General features: G+C 41.0%; 2 protein-coding genes across 2 annotated transcripts in view; one reads left to right on the top strand and one right to left on the bottom strand.

Annotated features, from left to right (window-relative positions):
• Positions 1–9,808, top strand: part of Rpn2 (Regulatory particle non-ATPase 2) — a 225,064-nt gene extending 215,256 nt beyond the window's left edge. Inside the window, exons 11-14 of the mRNA XM_076829651.1 lie at positions 5,294–5,628; positions 7,226–7,578; positions 8,143–8,680; positions 9,490–9,808. Of these exons, the coding sequence (XP_076685766.1) occupies positions 5,294–5,628; positions 7,226–7,578; positions 8,143–8,680; positions 9,490–9,560 (1,297 nt within the window). The 3' untranslated portion in view covers positions 9,561–9,808. The remainder of the gene's footprint in view (positions 1–5,293; positions 5,629–7,225; positions 7,579–8,142; positions 8,681–9,489) is intronic.
• 5-ht2b (5-hydroxytryptamine receptor 2B) overlaps positions 1–19,380 on the bottom strand; it is a 308,974-nt gene that overhangs the window by 45,777 nt on the left and 243,817 nt on the right. The window contains exon 3 of the mRNA XM_076829669.1: positions 4,647–4,866. Coding sequence (XP_076685784.1) covers positions 4,647–4,866 — 220 coding nt within the window. The remainder of the gene's footprint in view (positions 1–4,646; positions 4,867–19,380) is intronic.

Raw genomic sequence — 19,380 nt, 5'->3', positions numbered from 1 at the left:
GGAAGTCATACTGTAATTAAGTAAATTTTTGTCACCATTTCTCTGCGAAGCTTTTCTACCAATTCCTTCAGTTCGTACAGCTTAATGGAATTAGATTGAGTTTACTGGAAACGAGCAACTCCGCTTGCACGGAGGGAGCGGCGCGACAATTCGCCTTGTTAACTGCAGACGAGCGTGAGCTTGCGCATCAGAAATGTCGAGCCAACGGAACAATGCATGAAAGTAACTTTTGACATTTCGTTCTTTTACGAGAAACGCCGGGAACGCGGGAAAAACGCCTTGTTTGCCGGAGATAATGCCAGCGCGCGGACAAAGGAAACGGAAACTGTATCTAGCGTTAAAATGATACGAGAAACTGTTGGCAACATACTGTCAGGCGAGCGCCTAAATGTGTCGCGGACAATAGTGACACGTCTTTAGGAAAACTGCAGGATTCCTGACGAACCTGGACTCTTAAATCTTTTCAACGAAACAGTTACGTTACTCTTTCTGTTTTCTGCTGAATATTTATCATCTGCCTTTCTTTCCGAAAGCTTTACTCGTTTGCCTACAGTCAAACATCCTTTCGTTTCATTTGCAATAGCTTTGCTTGCTCTTATAATTCAGTTTGCCTTTTGATAAGTGCGCTGGTTCCCTCTTATTTCACTTGTTATGAGTCTGTAAATGTGTACAATCGTGAGCATCGATCTTCGGGTCTCTAATTTGCAACGGGGGAGATTTTTCAGCCACTAGTTTGCAGTTGATTTCATTCGAGTTTCAACCCCCTCAGCATTGAAATCTTCGATGTCTAATATTGAAGTTTAATTTGTTAACTAATCGACGTGTCACTTTAATCGACACGCACTCGCTAGGAAAAGAGTGACGATTCATTTTCGAAATTCTGCTTTGAGTTTGTACAGCTAGGAGGCGTTTACGAACTCGCGCCTTTGACAAGTATCGCTAGTAACAAAATAGAAGTAATTCTCTGTGAGAAATTGGGTCAAATTACGATTCGTTGATCTCCGCGAAGAAGCATCACGGACCTGCGATAATTCGATAATCTGGCAAACCTCGAAATTTGATTACATCTGCGACTCTTTTGGGAATACACTCTGAAGCAACGAGGGGGTCGTCTGCCCCCTTCTGCACACATTATGTTTGACTAACCTCGAATCAAGCTGCCTCAGCTACACAGCAATTAATTCGTTTATTTGATAATATCTCGTGGCTCAATCCCATTGTACACCAAAGAAACCAAAGCATAAAATGGATAAAAGACCATTTACTCGTGAGTAAATATAAAAATAAAAAGTAAAATGATTAGGTGACACATGGAAAATGGGAAAGTGTGAAAGGTTGAATCTTCAGTTAGATAGGAAAGTTGAATTATTTTAGAAGTAATATAACAAATTGTTGCGCAAATCTCAGAGACTTATACTGGACACTTCTTAATAGTAGTCCAATAAGACATTTCACGAATATTCTCAAAATGGAATGAAAAGTATTTCAAATATTCCAGATTCTTTATAAACAATTGCAGAAGATTAAATCACAACCCTTTGCTTAAGAATTTTTTCTTAAATAATATTTTTCTATTACCTTATTGCTTCCAGACTTGAAAATTACCAGTCTCGTTGATCTCAAGTGTCACTAAAATTTACACATTTTACACTACTTGCACCTCCTAATCTATATTTCTCAGTAAACGAGGGCATCCCATTTTCCAATTAACTTATCAAAGGTCCGCCGCAAATTTAAAATAATATATAACGAAAAAAATAAACGAAGGCAATCTCTGCATTGGTTTTACAAAAGTTGTGTAGTTAATCAAATCCATCTTCAAAAAAGCAAATCACAATGGTCTCCTTGAGTTTCGTTCCTGCTATTTCCTTATGGGCTACAAACTTCAAGGTTATCGATCTCATTGGCTCGCAATAGACTTTCCTTCTAAAATTAAGCAAAGTTGAAGAAATTCTTTCAGCGTAAATATCTCACAAGGGAACACCGCGAACCCGGACTCACCGATTGGAACGCAACCTAGCGGATTTTTAGAATGATTCAAAACAAGAACAACGGTGTTTTTCATTTGGGCCCTATCGCCCTTTAAGGGGGTGAAAACTAACCTCAAAGACAAATTAGCACTTCCACTTTTTCGCGTATAACTCTCAAAGTACAACAGACAGAAAAAAATGTTTCAAACAAAAGTTTAATGACGCAATAAGTGCTACAAACTTCCATTAACAAAATTTTGAAAAGAATAAAAAAAAATATATAACTGACGAAAAAAAACTCTTTTCAAAAGTTTGTTAACGCAAGTTTGTAGCGCTTATTGCACCATTAAACTTTCGTTTGAAACATTATTTTCTGTCTGTTGTACTTTGAGAGTTATACGCGAAAAAGTGGAAGTGCCAATTTGACTTTGAGGTTAGTTTTCACCCCCTTAAAGAGCGATAGGGCCCAAATGAAAGACACCATTGTTCTTGTTTTGAATCACTCTAAAAACCGACAAAGTTGCGTTCCAATCGGTGAGTCCTAGTTCGCGGTGTTCCCTTGTCAGTACTGTACATTTATCGCGCGGGTAGACACCGTCTTCCTATTCATTGACCATAACCACTGAACGCCTATAAACGCCCCCTATGTGCATTTCGTTGAATTATCCAATATTTATAAGAACCCGCAGCGTTTGTAGGGGGGTGGGGAGGGTAATCGGTTCGCAGTTCGGACTATAGAGAGTGAAATTGTTATTAACAACCAATTCCACCGCATTTGGATTCGTCGAAAGGAATCGCAGCACTTGCAAGTAACTTATTTATTCTTTATAGAAATTCACTCTAAGCTTCGTGTTTGAAAACGATATTCTCGACTGCAATTGATCGACTGATCCTGACTATTGATCTTCCAATCCACAGAATTAACTTCCAACCAACAGCGTAACGCAATTGCCATTTACGTAGCTATTATGAAGGAAATGGCTCTCGTCGGTCTGCTCATTCGCGAACGTAGAGGTTATCTAGCTCGTTTTTCTTTCCTCCAGCATTCTTGGCGAATGAACTATCAAATGGAGACATTAAGAAGAGAAACGGACTGACCCATAGTTTTTGCGAAATTGAATTAGTAGCAGTAATGTATTCCAATAGGGTGGTACCAATCATGTAGTAGCATATAGGGTTTTGTTTTTCAATTTAAAATTATATGGCGCAACAAAGTCACTCGTTGCATTGAAATTTCGTGGTGACATATATGTGCAACGCTTATTAAAATTAAATGGATAATTAATTCTGTCTTCGTCAGGGAGCATTTCGAATAGTGTCGGAAGCTAAACATTATGTCTGCGCTGGCAACAACGCCTGCAAAACAAAATTCCGTTGTAACCCTACTTCTTTAGAATCGCCTATTTCTCCGTTTATCCGGTACTAAACAGGGTTAGTCCGCTGTTGCTCTGAATGCCTGAAATTAGAGCGTCAAACTCTATTTTAAAGTGTCAAGATTAACCGCCATGTTTGGACAGCAGATCGAGCTCAGGTTGTCGACGTTTTCCCTGACATCGATACGCCTGTGGGGCTTGATTTTCGTTTCTTCGCTCGACACCCATTTCTTCGCCCGAGTTCCCGTGTCAGGATCGTTTTTCGGGGCCAGAATCGCGACAAAGGGGCCGGGCAATTTCTGTCCAGTCGATCGATGGCCAGGATTATTGGGTTTCGCAAAGCTGGACAGCCAAGACGCGGCTTTCCAAGAGGGATGCTCTTCTTCAGGGGCTTCTTCAACCGTGCCCGCGCTTTCACCGGCGGATCGATTGCGATGGAAATGAAACGTTCGCGCTGGATAATAGTGTGGCTGGTGATCGAGAATCGTATTCGACTTTAACATACGTCATGTCGCGTGTCATCCACGCGTCGTTAAAGCTCTCACAGTAATGAAACGTCATCCGTTTTTCGCTCGTTTATTTATTTACGCGCGTTTGGTGATTGGTGGCCGCTCGAGTATCAGTGTTATGCTTTTTATCAGCCATTTCCGCGCGTTTTCGGGCGGAAGCTAGGACACGATGGAATTAATTAAGGATGAAGCAGGTTGTTTCATTTGTCAGAGTGGTTTATTTTAATTCGACGGTGTGCAGCGTTGAAATGTGTACGTTATAAGTTTATCCTGAACTGGATCAATTTGAAAATCTGCAGATTTTAGAAAGCCACCGTGTATTCTTTTTCGTAAGAACTAGAACCTTCGTGACCCTTCTATCAAGCAACATGGAGGTCTACTCAAATAACAGAATGGTGGAAAGGATGATGAGGGAAGAAAAAGCTATAAATACACGATATAAATATATATTGTTTAGAAAAGTCTTAAACACGCTATTTCTCAGAATTTCAATAGCATAGTCGTCAAGGGAGCTGACTATGAAATAGCAAACCTAAAAGACTCATCGTCTTGACAGAACCCTAAAAATTAGCATCCCAGAACCCTCAGATTAGTAAACACTCTGAAGGTTCTGGTCCCTTGCTTTACCAGTGACACTTTTCTGTAAACCAATATGGAGACGTACTCGAAAGACAGGGCTGTGGGATGAGAGCTAGACAAAGGGAAGAGGGAAGATCCAGAGATACACAATAATAGGCATCCTCGGGGATCCAATCAGAAATGTAACAGGTCAGTGTACCTGGTAATACACTAACCTCCCGGGGGTGGACCCTGCGGGCCACCGAGCCATCCAGAGGACCAACCTGCTGCTGCTCCCCCGATATTCTGTCGTTGCTCCGCCAGCAATCTGACCGTCAACGCGTACGTAAGCAGCATCACGCCCAGCGGTATGTAAAAGCAGATTATGCTGCCGATCAACTTGTAAAGGGGGTCTGGTATCTGGCATGAACCGTCCACCAGCACGGAGTCGTCCTCCTGCAACACGGCCAAACAGGATTATGCATTTAACGTCTCGTTCTCCGAGATTTCTGTCGCGGTGTTGTACGCGGGGCACAGGACTTTCCCTTCCGCGTCGTGAGAGATTAATGTGCTTTTCATTTGTAAACCGAGGATCGACGACGTAGTGCTAGGGATTTTTATATCTATAACATTGATTCCTAAAACTGGAAGGTCATATAATGGTATCACGATTTGTCTGAAACTGAGAGACCATGGCGTAGTATTACATATCTTCCTGTCTACAACTAGAGGTTACTGACGTAGTAGTACGTCTCTTCCTATCTAAACCTGAGTCTAAATCATAATATACCGATACCACCCAAGCCACTGGTGTTTTCATTTCTAATCTATCCTGCATTTCTTCTATCATCAAGCTCACAGTCGATTTCCTTCTCTGTTCCAGGACACCGGAACAATGCCCCAGCGTGGTGTCCCTGTTGGCAGAGAGCTATAACCCCCACGTGCGATATGGCGCAGCCATGGCCCTGGGTATCGCCTGTGCTGGCACAGGGTTGAAAGAAGCGATTGCTCTGCTGGACCCAATGACCAACGACCCTGTGAACTTCGTTCGCCAAGGCGCCCTGATCGCCTCCGCGATGATTCTGATCCAGCAGACGGAATCGACCTGCCCGCGCGTCAAGGACTTCAGGGCCCTGTACGCCAAGGTCGTCGTGGACAAGCACGAGGACGTCATGGCGAAATTTGGCGCCATTCTTGCGCAGGGCATCATCGACGCTGGTGAGTTGCTCTCCTATTATTGCTAAACGACTCTTTGGCCTCTTGATAACGTTGGGCCATGTCTTGCCTGGGTTCACCTAACGTCGGAGAGGTCATGGTATGGATACAAAAGTCCGTCCTAGTTATCGCAGGCCTTGGTACGGAGATGGAAATGAAATCGAGGATCCTTTGCACCAGGGTCGGGCAAAAATTGTTTGAATTACAAAATAAGAAGGAATATTTTAAATAATTTTGGTAGGCAATAGCCATTAGTGGTACCACTTGCGAAAGAAACATTCAAGAAAAAAGCATAAAAAGAGTTGAGAAAGTTATTAAAAAAGAGTGCAGATGTGACAGTAGACACTTCATCGCTAGCTGCTGTTATGTAGTTAGCAACGATTGCTCGATACCAATCTGCGTACTAATTACTTCGATGGTGGATCATTATCTGTGTTAAATAAGGATGAAACAGAATACCCACTTAAGTTTAATCATTGTCACATTTGCACTCGTTTTTCACTTCCTCTATGAGACTGCAATAATTACAGTTTCTCTACAAGTCGATTGATCTTGCCTATTTTGAAGGCGTTATCAAAAGGATCTTGAAACGTGCTTAGCTATTACTAACATTCTGAAAGCCGTCGATATTCATTAACCCTCGGGCATTCAAAGAAAAACCTCCATCACGACCACTAATAAAAGACACTACGAAAGTGTCGGGCGCTGATTTTTTCTCATTAAAATATGCTGTGGCGCATAAAGATCTAAGAGACACAATTTTTTTTATTTTTGCCAAATGTCAATTTTAACTGGTGAAACCGAATTTTCATCGAAAATCAGCATTTTCCGAATAAAATCTCCTGCTACTATAAACGCTAAATATCCATTAAATGACGTGCATTTAAAAGAGATACATATTATAAAGTAATATATTTGTTAACAAATGCAAAAATGGCAATCGGAGGAATGGGAGACTAGAAGAACCTGAAAACACTTTTGTATTTTCTTGTGCATGAAATGAAGCAATTACCTAGTTACACTTGTCCTGTTATGCAAGTTTTATTTGCTAAATTATCAATTCTCTAAGCTCCTATATAGCAATTCACCGCAACCTGTGGTAAATATTTTGAATTCGTTGTTACTTTCATTCAGGAAATTATGAAACACAAATGTTACAAGTAAATGTTAATATGCCTTATACATATATACGTATGCATATATATATATATATATGTGTTTATACTCTTCTTCATCAGGTGAATCTATTACATAATTATATATATATATAATTATGAAAAAATATATATATAATTATGAAATAGATTCACTTACGTTATATATTTACTTACGTTGCAGAAGAAAAAACTTAATTCGGGAAATGCCAATTTTCGAACTTTGAGGGTTTATTTCACCCCTTAAAAATTGAGATTGAGCGAAAATAAAGAAATACGCCTGACTTAGATTTTTGTGCTTCGCAACATATTTGATCGGCGTCGAATAGCTCGACAGTGTCCTTTGTGAGTTCATTATCAGAACGACCGGCAGAGTCTGACCTAGACCAGCAGCGTCGATTGTTGCACACTTGCGCATTTGCACAGGACAATGACAATTGTTCCAGGTGGCCGTAACGTGACAGTGTCCTTGCAATCGAGGACAGGCCACACCAACATGCTCGCGGTGGTCGGTGCCCTGGTGTTCACCCAATACTGGTACTGGTTCCCTCTGGCCCATTGTTTGGCGCTCGCCTTCACCCCGACCTGCCTGATTGCCCTGAACTCCCAGCTGAAAATGCCGAAGCTGGAGATCCGCTCCAACGCCCGTCCAAGTGTCTACGCTTATCCGGCGCCCCTGGAGGAGAAGAAGCGCGAGGAAAGGGAGAAAGTGACAACGGCTGTCCTCAGCATCGCAGCGAGGGCGCGCCGACGTGAATCGGAGAGGCGCGCTCGCGACTCCCAGGAGAAGATGGAAGTGGTTAGTTTCAGCGCCTTCCAGTGATTTCATGATCGTTAAAGACGGATTCGCACGTATCAGTTCCGCGATAGTGCAGTGCCTTCAGTGTCAGTAGTAAATAATATCGTCTTCCTATTTTGGAATGAAGCAGTTCAGACTTGTCAGTGCCAGTTACTGGCGCAACAAGACCACTGACACTGATGGCGCTAAACTGTCACGAGACTGATACGCTTGAATCCGTCTTCATTGGTCTACGGATCGGAAAGAATTCGAATTATGCATAATTAAAACTAGCCGGAATAAGGTCGTGGTTGGGGACTCGTTTCCTTATTTTGAACTCTCGTGGAGATTTAATAGTCAATATAGAAGTTTAAATTTCTCGGTTGAAGAATCCTCAGCTATTCTCGTCACCGCTGTTGCACCTTGGAAATGTACAGTCTAGATTGTCACAGTTTCTCACACCTCGTAATCGCGGAGACAGCCGCCTCTGGGCGCCATGATCGATCGCCTAGCCGTCGTCGCGACGACTAAGGTCGTGCTGGCGCTTCCTCCTTCTAATTTCCGTCGCTTAATTTTTCATCACAGGACCCGCCCGAGACGAAGGAGGTTGTAGAATCGCTGCCGAAGGAGAGGGAAGAGAAGAAGAAGGAGAAGGAGACGGTGGAGTCTCTGGCGAAGGAGAAGGAGGAGAGGAAAAAGGAGAAGGAGAAGGAGATGAAAGAGGCGAAGGAGGCGAAGGAGGCCAAGGAGGCGAAGGAAGCGAAAGAAGCGAAGGAGGCGAAGGAGGCTAAGGAGGCTAAGGAGGCTAAGGAAGCGAAAGAAGCGAAGGAAGCAAAGGAGGCGAAGGAAGCAAAAGACGCGAAGGAGGTGAAAGACGTGAAGGAGAAGGTGGAGAAGAAGGGCAAGGACGAAACCGAGAAAGGAGAGAAGGAAAAGAAGGAGGCTGAACCGAACTTCGAGGTCCTCCAGAATCCTGCACGTGTGTTACGACAGCAGGTGAAGGTGATTCAGCTCGTCGAGGGCAGCCATTACGTGCCCGTCAAGGACATACAGATCGGTGGTATCGTCATGGTGAAGCACATACAATCGGACACGGAGGAGGAACTCGTGGAGCCAGTGGCTGGTAAGCCGATATTGCTTCTTAGAATCTATATACATATTTGTACTGTGCGTGCAGTAGGTATGAGTAGCAAGTAGGGTGGGTGGAAATTCCGCACGCGGCGTACGGTCACCGTTTCAGTCTCCGTGCTCCAAGTATTTGGTATATTGTGCGAAAAGGTCCTAAGGTGAGTAGTTCCCTTCGAGGGAGAATCAATATTAACAGCCGTCATATCATTGTTTACTTATTTATATTCTTCTTTAATCATTGGCAGGGTCTCGTTCGTCACAAGTATGTAGGATAACAGTTTAACTTGACTCAGAATTGATATTATATTTCAAATCGATTGATTATCTTGAAAGCAAAGCCTTGTTCGACAAAAAGCTGTTCTAAAATTTGGATTTATTTCTGCATGAGGATTAATTGCAGCTACAATTTGTACCGTATTTACCGTTGCATTTTGCCAAACTCTTAGTCAAACATACAAATACTTGGGTAATTTTCTGAAGCGTAGAATCACCTTCTTCTTGATGTTCTCCGAATTTTGCCCCACGCTACATGTAGCTGTGAGGATTAGTACGTCAGGTGTCTCTCAATAGAAACACAAAATTGACGCCTGATTGTTTAAACACTGGGCCGTATGCGTCCCTGGGCATTTGCCCCCCGTTATTCTGGTGCGATCTACCGTCTTGCCTCTCTACTTGCTGCTCTCACGCCCTCGCTATATACCTTTCTCTCGCTGTGCTTCAACGACTGACACGGTCAGCGAACACGCTTGCATCGCGTGTGGAGTCATCGACCTATTGCGTTCGATTATTACCATTCCGTTGCAGCTTTCGGCCCGAAACCCGACGAGGAGAAGGAAGCAGACCCACCAGAGCCCTTCGAGTACACCGAGGACTAGAAACCGTCCGCCGCTGAAACTTTGATCGTGGCTCTATCATTGTAACGCGAGCCACTCGTATAGTTCGCAACCTGTAGGAGGAAGAAAGGAGAAGAAACTCTGGCGCTACATCCTACAGCGATACATTCTTTTTTTAATTTCATATCGTTGAACCGCTATCGAGAGACCGACGCTCTCTATCGTCTATCGTCGAACCGCTGCTCCCCAATTTCCATCCAACTTTTAATAAACATATGATTTTGCTCTGATCGTTAATGTGTCTCATTTACTCGAAACCTGCCCGCTCCTTTTAAATAGCCGTAGATCCTTTCGTCCTTTAACATTTCAACTGGCGTGGGCGTGTTCTCACGCCAAGGGATTTACATACTTTGCTCACGGTTTTCACGTCGATGTGTTTTGAAAATCATCAGAAATATTTCTTGAGTACCCTTAAATGTTAGGTTGGAATGAGTTAAGCAGAACTTTCTCGGTAGGAGCGATCGCTTGGATTGGTCTTACCGATTTGAAAGGACATTCCTCAAAAGGTTGCGCCGCTCAAAGTTTTAAACAGTGCGATGATGCTCATTATGTATCGATAGGATTTTTTTCAAGAATTACTGGATCGACACTCTGTGAAAGGTAAGGGTGAATGTGATATTTATTGTAACTGTTACATTCTGTTGGTGGTGAATGTTAGAAAATAGATAGCTATAGAGGGGAAAAATGGGGGCAGATGCAGTGAAACAGATTTGAAGTATTAGATTGCTGTATAAGGTTCGCCCGCCACTTCGTTTATACTGTGAGCACTAGGGTGGCTCTTATTTTCGACTTTTGAATTTTCTTCGCGTCACTCCCCAGTATAGCTCCAAATAATAAAAGAAGGCTGTGTTAAGTTTGACCTCGATCGGATAAGGAGAAAAGGTGCCCCTGGGCCCTTGAACATTTAAATAATTATTTAACAGCTCATAAAGTCGATTTTATATAATTATACTCCACGTTATTGATTACATAAAAAAATGTCAAACAAAAGCGGTTTTCGAATAAATTATGAAAAACTGAAAAACAACTTTTTTCAAATTTTGAAAGTTGAAATCCTTCTGGAACATTTTTTATTTATTAAGGCGAAAAAAAAATTATAATTTGTATTTTCGAGGACTTTGACTTTATCGGTTCTCATGGGAATTTATAATGTGAGAACATTTTTAAAAAAGTTCCACGGTCCATGTTTTAAAAAGGTCCTATTGAAGTTTCAGAACTCTTTCGAACCCTGGACAGAACTTATTCAGCAACCTAATATTAACATTCAAACTGAGGCCTGACGTATATTAGATTTAGCGTATTATATAACATCTATACAGACAGAGTGAAATCACAGGAAATAGGACACCTAAACATCTCTGCTAGGATTGCAGATAGGAGAAAATGTTAAAGAGGAAACTTGTATTGTTCAAGGGGGCAAATATGGTGATACAAAGAGATCTTTTGATTGACATTATCTTCCAGGACTTTCAAAGGTCATCGATGCTTTTGAAATGGTTGCATGTATTATTAACTGCAATTATTTTGCACTGTTGTGCAAAATAACTCCTGAACTCGTAATGCAGGACGTCCTAGACCTCAACCGAGTGCAATTCGAACGAATATACTTACTAACACCCAAGGAATTTCAGTTTTATTAACAACCCTACCGTGATCGTCTCGCCCAAAAGTAATAAAGTGTTATTACAGTAAGCATGAATAATTTCAGAGGCGAGTGCATTATATCTGTGTTATATCTCAGTCTTCCTACCAGGGACCAATGAGTGTATTGTAACAAAATGCGGGATCACAATGGAAGATGCCCAACCCGGAAATTTAAAAAATTATGAAACTCTGGGAATATGTAGAGCATATATAAATATCTATCGCGCAATTTTTTTGCTGCCTAAAATCACTCTAAGTGGGTGAAATTGACCCCTGAAAATCCGGCTATTTTCCGATTTTGTGTTATAACTCGTGAGCTGTAAGAACTGCAAGTTACCAGACGATAGTTCTAATTAAAAGCAGTAACTTATCTGAAATTTGTTTCTATCTCTTGAGGTGCAAATCCACGATAATACAAAAATATCGTGTCTCACATGAGATTTTAATTTCCATTATTATTATTGATTCTGTTATCTCCATTATGTACATTTTGTTGTCGCTGAGATGTTTGTCTTATGATAGAAAGTCTCATGTAAAATCTCATCGTGGATTGGCACGTTTACAGGTCGCGTGTTATAATACAAAATTGTAAAATAGTCGGATTTTTAGGAGTCGGTGGAAACTCGGCGGCTCCTCGTTCCCCGCTGGGCCTGGGCTTGGGGGCCGGTCGTTGGGTCGACGGGCCGGACGGGCCGAGTCGGTGCCATGTCGAAGTGCAACGTTGCTGGATTTTATGCCCCCAACAGGTGAGGTAAATCCTGGAGACACGGTCGATCTAATATAAAATGGCTATTAAAACTAATATAGATATTACTTATTTTATCAGAACAAACCTACATGTTCAGAAGTAATATCTATATTAGTTTTAATAGCCATTTTATATTAGGTCGACCGCGTCTCCGGGATTTACCCTACGTATTGGGAGCATAAAATCCAGCAACGTTGCACTTCGACAGGGCACGGACTCGGCCCGTCCGGCCCAACGTCTCAACGAGCGCGGCCACTGAGCCTGGGCCCAGCGAGCAACGAGGAGCCGCCGAGTTCCCACCGAGCTCGGCAGCTCCTCGCCTCCATAAGCTTACCAAAGAGGCTCGGCACGGCACGGACGGCCCGGCTCGGTGGCTGTATAAACCGACCTTTACGCGCTGTCGACGACGAGGTACACGGGGATATATGTATCATCAGGGACCTGCATGCTATCATCTCACAAAAGCCCGTTAAAATCCAATACGACCACTTAGGGTCCCTCCTTTGCAAGTGGTTTAAATGGAATCGAGGATGGATAGCCTCGTGCTGCTTTGCCTTCGAGGGCTTCATAACTGGGACTTAGGCTGTATGTGGCCTTGAAAGGGGGTGCGTGAGACTAAACAGTCCTAGTGACAGGCGATGGCTTGTGACCACGTTGGGCCTCCCAGCTATCGGGTGCTGAAGGATTGCTTGTTTTAATGAAAAGAGAGAGTTGGGAGATGGCAAGCGACCCGACGCCGCACTGCTAAAGAATGTGGACTCTGTTCCTGGAGGCAGGATCGGTGGCGCCCGGAATGCATACAGGGGCGCTTGATGCCAAGGGCAAGTCAGATGCAAAAGGAGAATTTTTTTATCTTCATTAAGCGGTTCTCTCGAGAAGCCGGAGTAGGTATATTGTTTATAAAAATTAGTCAGATCAGTGGTGTTCTGTGCTTTTTGTGCGAGGCACCCCTGTAATCAAGCACAAAAAGAGATTTTTTTTAACTTTTATTCAACAGGCCTTTTCAGGAGCCCTGATTCTGGGGCGCCATATAAATTCTTGCATAGTAAACATCCGGGGACTCGAGGACAATACTTTCGTTGCTGTAAAAAAATATCGACGTGGAAGCACGCCGAAACTCTGCACAGGATGCAAATCGCAAAGCGTGAAAACACGACGCCACTCAAAGTGGTAAAAATTAAGCGAATGCGCCTGTGTGTTCCGACACTACATTTTGTGCATGAAGGTTAGGGTGGTCCTTATATGTAAGGTAAAAAATCAAAGTTTTTAAAGTTTTCTTCTGGCCCTCTCAGAAGTTTCCAAATAGTTTAAAAGAATTTCGTCTAAAATTTTGTTAAAATATTGTAGGGATGTTAGGTGATCAGGGCAGGAGTAAACTGCACACTCGTGGAAAAGTAAAAAGCTTATCTGTTACAAAGAACAGGTTCAGGCGACGATGCCTCTCGTTTGACGGACTCTGCAGGACTGACTTCATCCATTCTTATCTTGCGCTCCCCGAGATTCACACTTACAACACACACTCTTGACACATGCTCGGGTTACCCATCAGAGTTTTCTCCACGTGCATTCGACGAAACCATTCGAACCTCACACCCCTGACGCATTCGACACTCTACTATATACATCCGCTCTCGATCCCAATCGCTCTGGCCCAAAGATACTTTGTCAATCGAACAGTCTTCGCACTCCCACAATTTAAAGGTCGCTCAATGGCATTGAAATATTACTATTTTGGTATAAATTGATAGAAATTTGTGCAATAAGGATAAAATAATTTTATTAACTTTTAAGTGAGAGTATCACATTAAAATTCGGACACACATCGCATAGATGAAACGAGCTTATAACGAGTGTGTGCTGTCTTGTGTTGTGGCATAAGGCTTTATATGCACATTTAAATTTCTCGAATCAGATGCAGACGCAAACTTTGACGTAAGTTCTACATATTCAGGTTGTTAAACGCATAGATAAAAGCGTGGTTTCGGATTCTGATATATAAATATGGGCCCCGTTTCATTAAAATTGACAAGTGACAATTATGAAAAGTTGCAGTTGCCAAACTTGTGGTAGGGGAGAGTAGGGTAAAACGGAACGGGTGGGTAAAGCGGAACATCAATGTTTCTCTTAGATAAGAGCTGCGAATGAGTTGGTATCACGTGACATGAGACCAAACGGTCCTCACAGTATTTTGTGACAGACCATGGACCCGTGCACACGTTACTTTTCTATAGGCTAGGTAAGTACCGCGGACAGCGCTGCCTCGCGGTGACTTTTTTGAAAAGTGGGATGATTAATCGAATGTGGTTGAATATAGTAGGGAAAGAAATGAGGGTGAAATTAGCGGAAGTTTTAAATGTTTGAAATTAGTTAAAGGACAAACTCTGTACCAAATTCACTGGACGGCCAGGCAACGCGCATAACCTACGTAACATTCCAACATGAATTCTGCAGAACGCATTGCGTTATTTGTGAAAAATACTAATCGTGCACGTCGTATATGTTGCGTGGTTGGTTGCACTGAAATTGGAAAACCCTATGTAATGTTTACAGTGTACTTATTTATAATAGTTTGGAATTTTAAACAGTACGTAATTACCTCAACTTTAACTTTATATATATTTACATTATTTTTTGTACTAATCGCCCCGGGTGTTTCTCTTAAAACGTGTCCAATTATACGATGATTCTTATTTTCATCAATTTCCTCTCGAACTTCACTTACGTGAAAACTTTGTAATAATTTTAGGCCTTTTGTCAAACTTTTTTGTCGCAATACACTGGTATTTACTGCTTGAAATCCAGCTTTTATTATTAAGACCATTATTTTACTGTATTTTAATGTTATTGTAACCACGCACAACCCGTTAAACAATAAATTACAAAACGCATATTTCACGTTTGAATCTTAAACAGTTGCCGTTCGTATACTCCCAAAATTGAAAAAAAAATCCGAGAGAAGGCGCGAGCGCTCCGCGCCGGAGATACTTACTTAGCCTATTAGCAGTGTTGTAAACATTTCCGGTATCGAAGTTTCGATACTGTGTTGTAGTTTCGACCACTTTTCTTCACTTGGATTTAAGAAAATTATAACGGGAAGAGCACCGTTGGATTCTATAGTCCTGTAGTATCGGAATAAGTTCAGCGAGACGTTGAGAACCTCGGAGGAGACAGGCCCGTTGGGGAAAACCCAACGCGTCACCGGGCCCAGCGACGCGCGCAAGGGTTTGTCGGGGCGAGAAAGCGCGCGGCGGAGCGATGTCCATATTTGGGCATGAGGGCGACTTGAAAAGCGTGCGTGGTGGGGATGTAGCGTCCTTTTTCGGAAAGGCGAGTTTTCCGCGGAAAGGACAGAGTTGGAACAACCGGCAGAGTGTGTAGATGTACTGAGTCGTTGTGTTAAATCGAGTTGTTTGTGTCGTAGTCGGTTATCTTGTATTAGTTTTAGTTTCTTTCAATCTTATATATATATATCTTTCCTGTTTATATTAAATATATTTTATTTATCCCACAGTCCTTACGCTACATTTTGACGTTTTACCCAGTTCTTTACCTCGCGCTTAAGTGTAAATATTAAATGTTTACTAAATTACCGCATGTGAGGTAAAACGGAACACCTATTTAACCCACTTCCACCAATACAATTGTCGTGAAACTTTTCAGGCGCGCGTAGTTATGATGACAATACAAAATTATGGGAAAAAACCGGGAGGGGTGAAAAATGATTCAGTCATCAATAAATATAACCCATAACCACAAATCCAAACGAATTGAAATCAGCCTGTAACCACAAATCAGATCAATTCAATCGATATGAAATCAGCATATAACCACAAATCAAAACTTAGACACTAAAAAGTAAATAATAAAAAATGTACAAAAAAATTTTTTAAGTTAAACAATTTCATTTCATTAAAATGCACTGAAAATTAAAAAATTCTCCATGCACGTGTTGATATTCATTATTCATGTAAAAATCCACGTGTATTTGATTATTTTCAGTAATTTTTACGTTATCTGGTAAATTTGTTTTCTTATATGTATAATATATATTTTTGTTATATTTTATTCGTAATAGTTATGCCTAAAACATATATTTATAGTTTTTTTACATAAATGAATACATTTTAAATCATAAGAATAAGTTCACTTAAGACTCCTGTCGAAGTCCCGTGTCTTTTTTCCTTCCGATTTTATGTTATCACCCTCCAAAGTTAAGCGGTCCATTTTACCCTACTCTCCCCTATGTAGTGTAAATAACGCGGGGTAGTGCATGAATAATTTAAGGGGGTAGGTAACCCTCAAAATTTTCGAAAATTCAATTTTGGGATTTTTGCATGTTCCGTTACTTACATCTTTTCTATTTTAAGCGCAACCGGGCCCCGAAATTTAAAAAATTTAAGGAATTACAGCCAGAAATGTACGAGCCTGCACATGAGATCGCATAACGGCAAAAGTGCACGTCCAACTTTAAACGTGATTTCCCAGAAACTACGTTTTCCAAAACGGTAAACATAAAACCTCGAAAACCGCTCCAACGATTTGAATGAAAATTGACAGGGAGGTGCAGAAAACTATTCCCCACAATGTGTCGGGAGCATATTTTCAATATAAATTCATAAAAAAAAATTAAAATATTTTTCCTACAAAAAAAGGATAAAATCATATACATCAATATAAAATTTGTATTAATTTGTTTATCAAAATTCTGCTTCCGACACAAGATGGGGACTGTCTCGCAGATTATAAAAATGCCATTACTTTGTGTTTTAGGTAATTAACCTGTCCGTAATCGTGTTCAGAATCAGCCGGTGCATCGCGCACACGCTCTCACATTTATAACTTTTTTCCTGTAAATATATTTAAAATTTTCTTTTTCTGCAATAAAGTCAACAAAATGACGTTTAAAAATTAAAACAAAAATTAACTCTATATTCATTCATTACTTTAGAATATGCGTTTGAAAAAAGGGCCTGATTTGGGGCTGTTGAGGGTTACCTACCCCCTTAAATGTACGCGTCGGTACTATGGGGGTACAAGTAGGTAACTATTAAACGGAACACGTCGACTGCCAATTGAAATATGATTTTCCACAAGCTGCCTCTACCCCAAAATTTGTTGGTCCTCCCTGCATCCCCTAGCGTCACGCAAGTAACTATTCTCTGCCACTGCAAAGTTGCAAATCAAACGACCCTCAGCCTGTCGGTGGAGCTTCCTCCGCGAGCTAGCCGTTGTAGACCGAATGATCCTTCCGCTTCGCGTGAGAATACGCCGCAATTCCTTGCAAAAACGCCGCCTCCTTTAGTCGCGTGCATCGCCAGAATACGTTCCCTTCCACTTCGAGACCGGGCTTTCTGTACGCGGAAATTACAATGGCGTGAAGATTGATGACTGAACGTCAGATAGACACAGGCGAGTTATCGAAAACTATATGCCCTATTGAAGCTACTCGTTCCTGGCGCACCATGTGCGATTTCATGCGAATTGAGTGCAGAGCGATCATTTGTTCCGCGCTGATACTTCCGGATGCGACGAGCTAGAAGACGAGTCACCTCGATAGTGGAGATGTACTAAACAAGGCCTATTTAGAAAGGATATAGCGAGGTGGTTAAAGCTGGGAGAATCTCAAAGTTTACAGCTTTGAGGCTTTGAGGTTTCGCTAAAAGGAGCCTGGAAACCTTGTCTCTACAAAAAAGACCAAACTTCTTGTTCCAAACCATGAAGGTTGTACAGTGTAGACTTTGGGATTCTCCTAACTTTACGATCTCGCTGTATCCCTTCCAGCAACTGTACAGTTCGGATCACCTCTCAAAAATGGTGCTAAACTTCGATATTTCGAGCGAAGGAAACTGGTAGCAAGATGGCGTTTGCTTGATGGGCTTTGGGTAGGTATTTGAGAAACACTCAAGTAATGGGCACTCCTCGCGTCAGCGCAGGATCCTATTGAGACCTTACGCAGTAGTAAAGATCGAATTTTTGGAGTTCTGTATAGAAGGGCATGCGTGGGACAAATCAGGCGAAGTTCGCAGTCAAACGTGGCCCTGAAATTAGGGACGAAAGACACATTCAGTGGCTTAACACGTTGACCAGTCAGCACTGCTTCAAACGCACCTACAACTCTTTCTTAGACCACGTGCAATAACTAAACTTAATGAGTCTTAGTAATTATTTAATTGGGATTGATAACAAAGTAAGAGAAATATGAGCCGTTTATTTTGAAAATGGCCTAACTCCATTTTTCAATTTTTTCCGGTTACCATGGTTACATGTACAACTTCGTGTTATTTAGCAGTAAAGCATTTCAGGTTGCTTATAATCCGAGCAAATACGATAATTCTTGACACATAAGTTTTCAGAGTTAGTTCAATAATCGAACCGTGTAGTTTGAAAGTGGCCTAACTCCATTTATACTTGAATCAAGATATTTACTATTGATAATGTAAATATAAAACTTAAAATTTAATATTAAATTTTAGAAATTATTTCACCCATGGGGAAGAACAGAACAAGACTATTTAGTTGAGATAGTGAAGAAGAAATAGTAACTAATGATTTAAAAAAAAATCGAAAACGAAACAGAATTATAGAACAATATTCGTCTTCAGGGGATGAAGATACGATTAACAATGGAGAAGAGATTGATGAATCATACATCCAAAAAGTGCGAAAGATTAAACGGAATTCAGGAAAAAGATATTGTACTCAAACCGGAAATATTGTACCTGAAAAAAATTTCGAAAACAAAGATTGCCGTTGTCGGAATGCTTGCACAAAAAATTACGACGAAGAAGAAAGAAATAATATTTTTTAGAAGTTTTGGGGTTTGGGAGATTTTAAGAAAATCAATTTGAAGCATCTTAAATTATGTTGAATGGACTTGGGCACCTTCAAATTTTATAAAGAATCTGGTTGTTAATTTTGGAAGTGGCCTAACTCCATTCTTGATAAGAAAACGCATATTATTCACTTAATAATTGCCACTATTTTAATAGGAACTATAAATTTAACATCCTTAGATACACTTAAGCAGTATGACTCATTAGTATCCTATACGTATATTTTTAAACTCATTGAAACGCAAACCCTTAAATATCTCGATTTGAAGATAAATGGACTTAGGCCACTTTCAAAATAAACGGCTCATATAATGTTGTCAAAATTTTACTTAATTCTTTGCAAGGATATTCGATATGTTTTCCTCCCGATTATGTTAATAAAATAAATAACGAGACAAATCTTCAGAGCAACGATTGATTTGTAGGATGAAATTTTCTTGATATTACATTATATATTTTGGTAAATGGTAGATTTGCAAACTTCTGACTTATGTTACTGCCATTAGGAATATTGGAGAATATTAAGGGCACGCACCATTACACCATGGAATATTCTTATTTCTGACGATGCGCATTT

Source organism: Andrena cerasifolii, chromosome 16, assembly GCF_050908995.1.
Source record: "Andrena cerasifolii isolate SP2316 chromosome 16, iyAndCera1_principal, whole genome shotgun sequence".
In the NCBI taxonomy this organism is placed as follows: domain Eukaryota; kingdom Metazoa; phylum Arthropoda; class Insecta; order Hymenoptera; family Andrenidae; genus Andrena; species Andrena cerasifolii.
The sequence above is the reverse complement of the archived record's forward strand: the minus strand, read 5'-3'. Positions and strand labels throughout refer to the sequence as shown.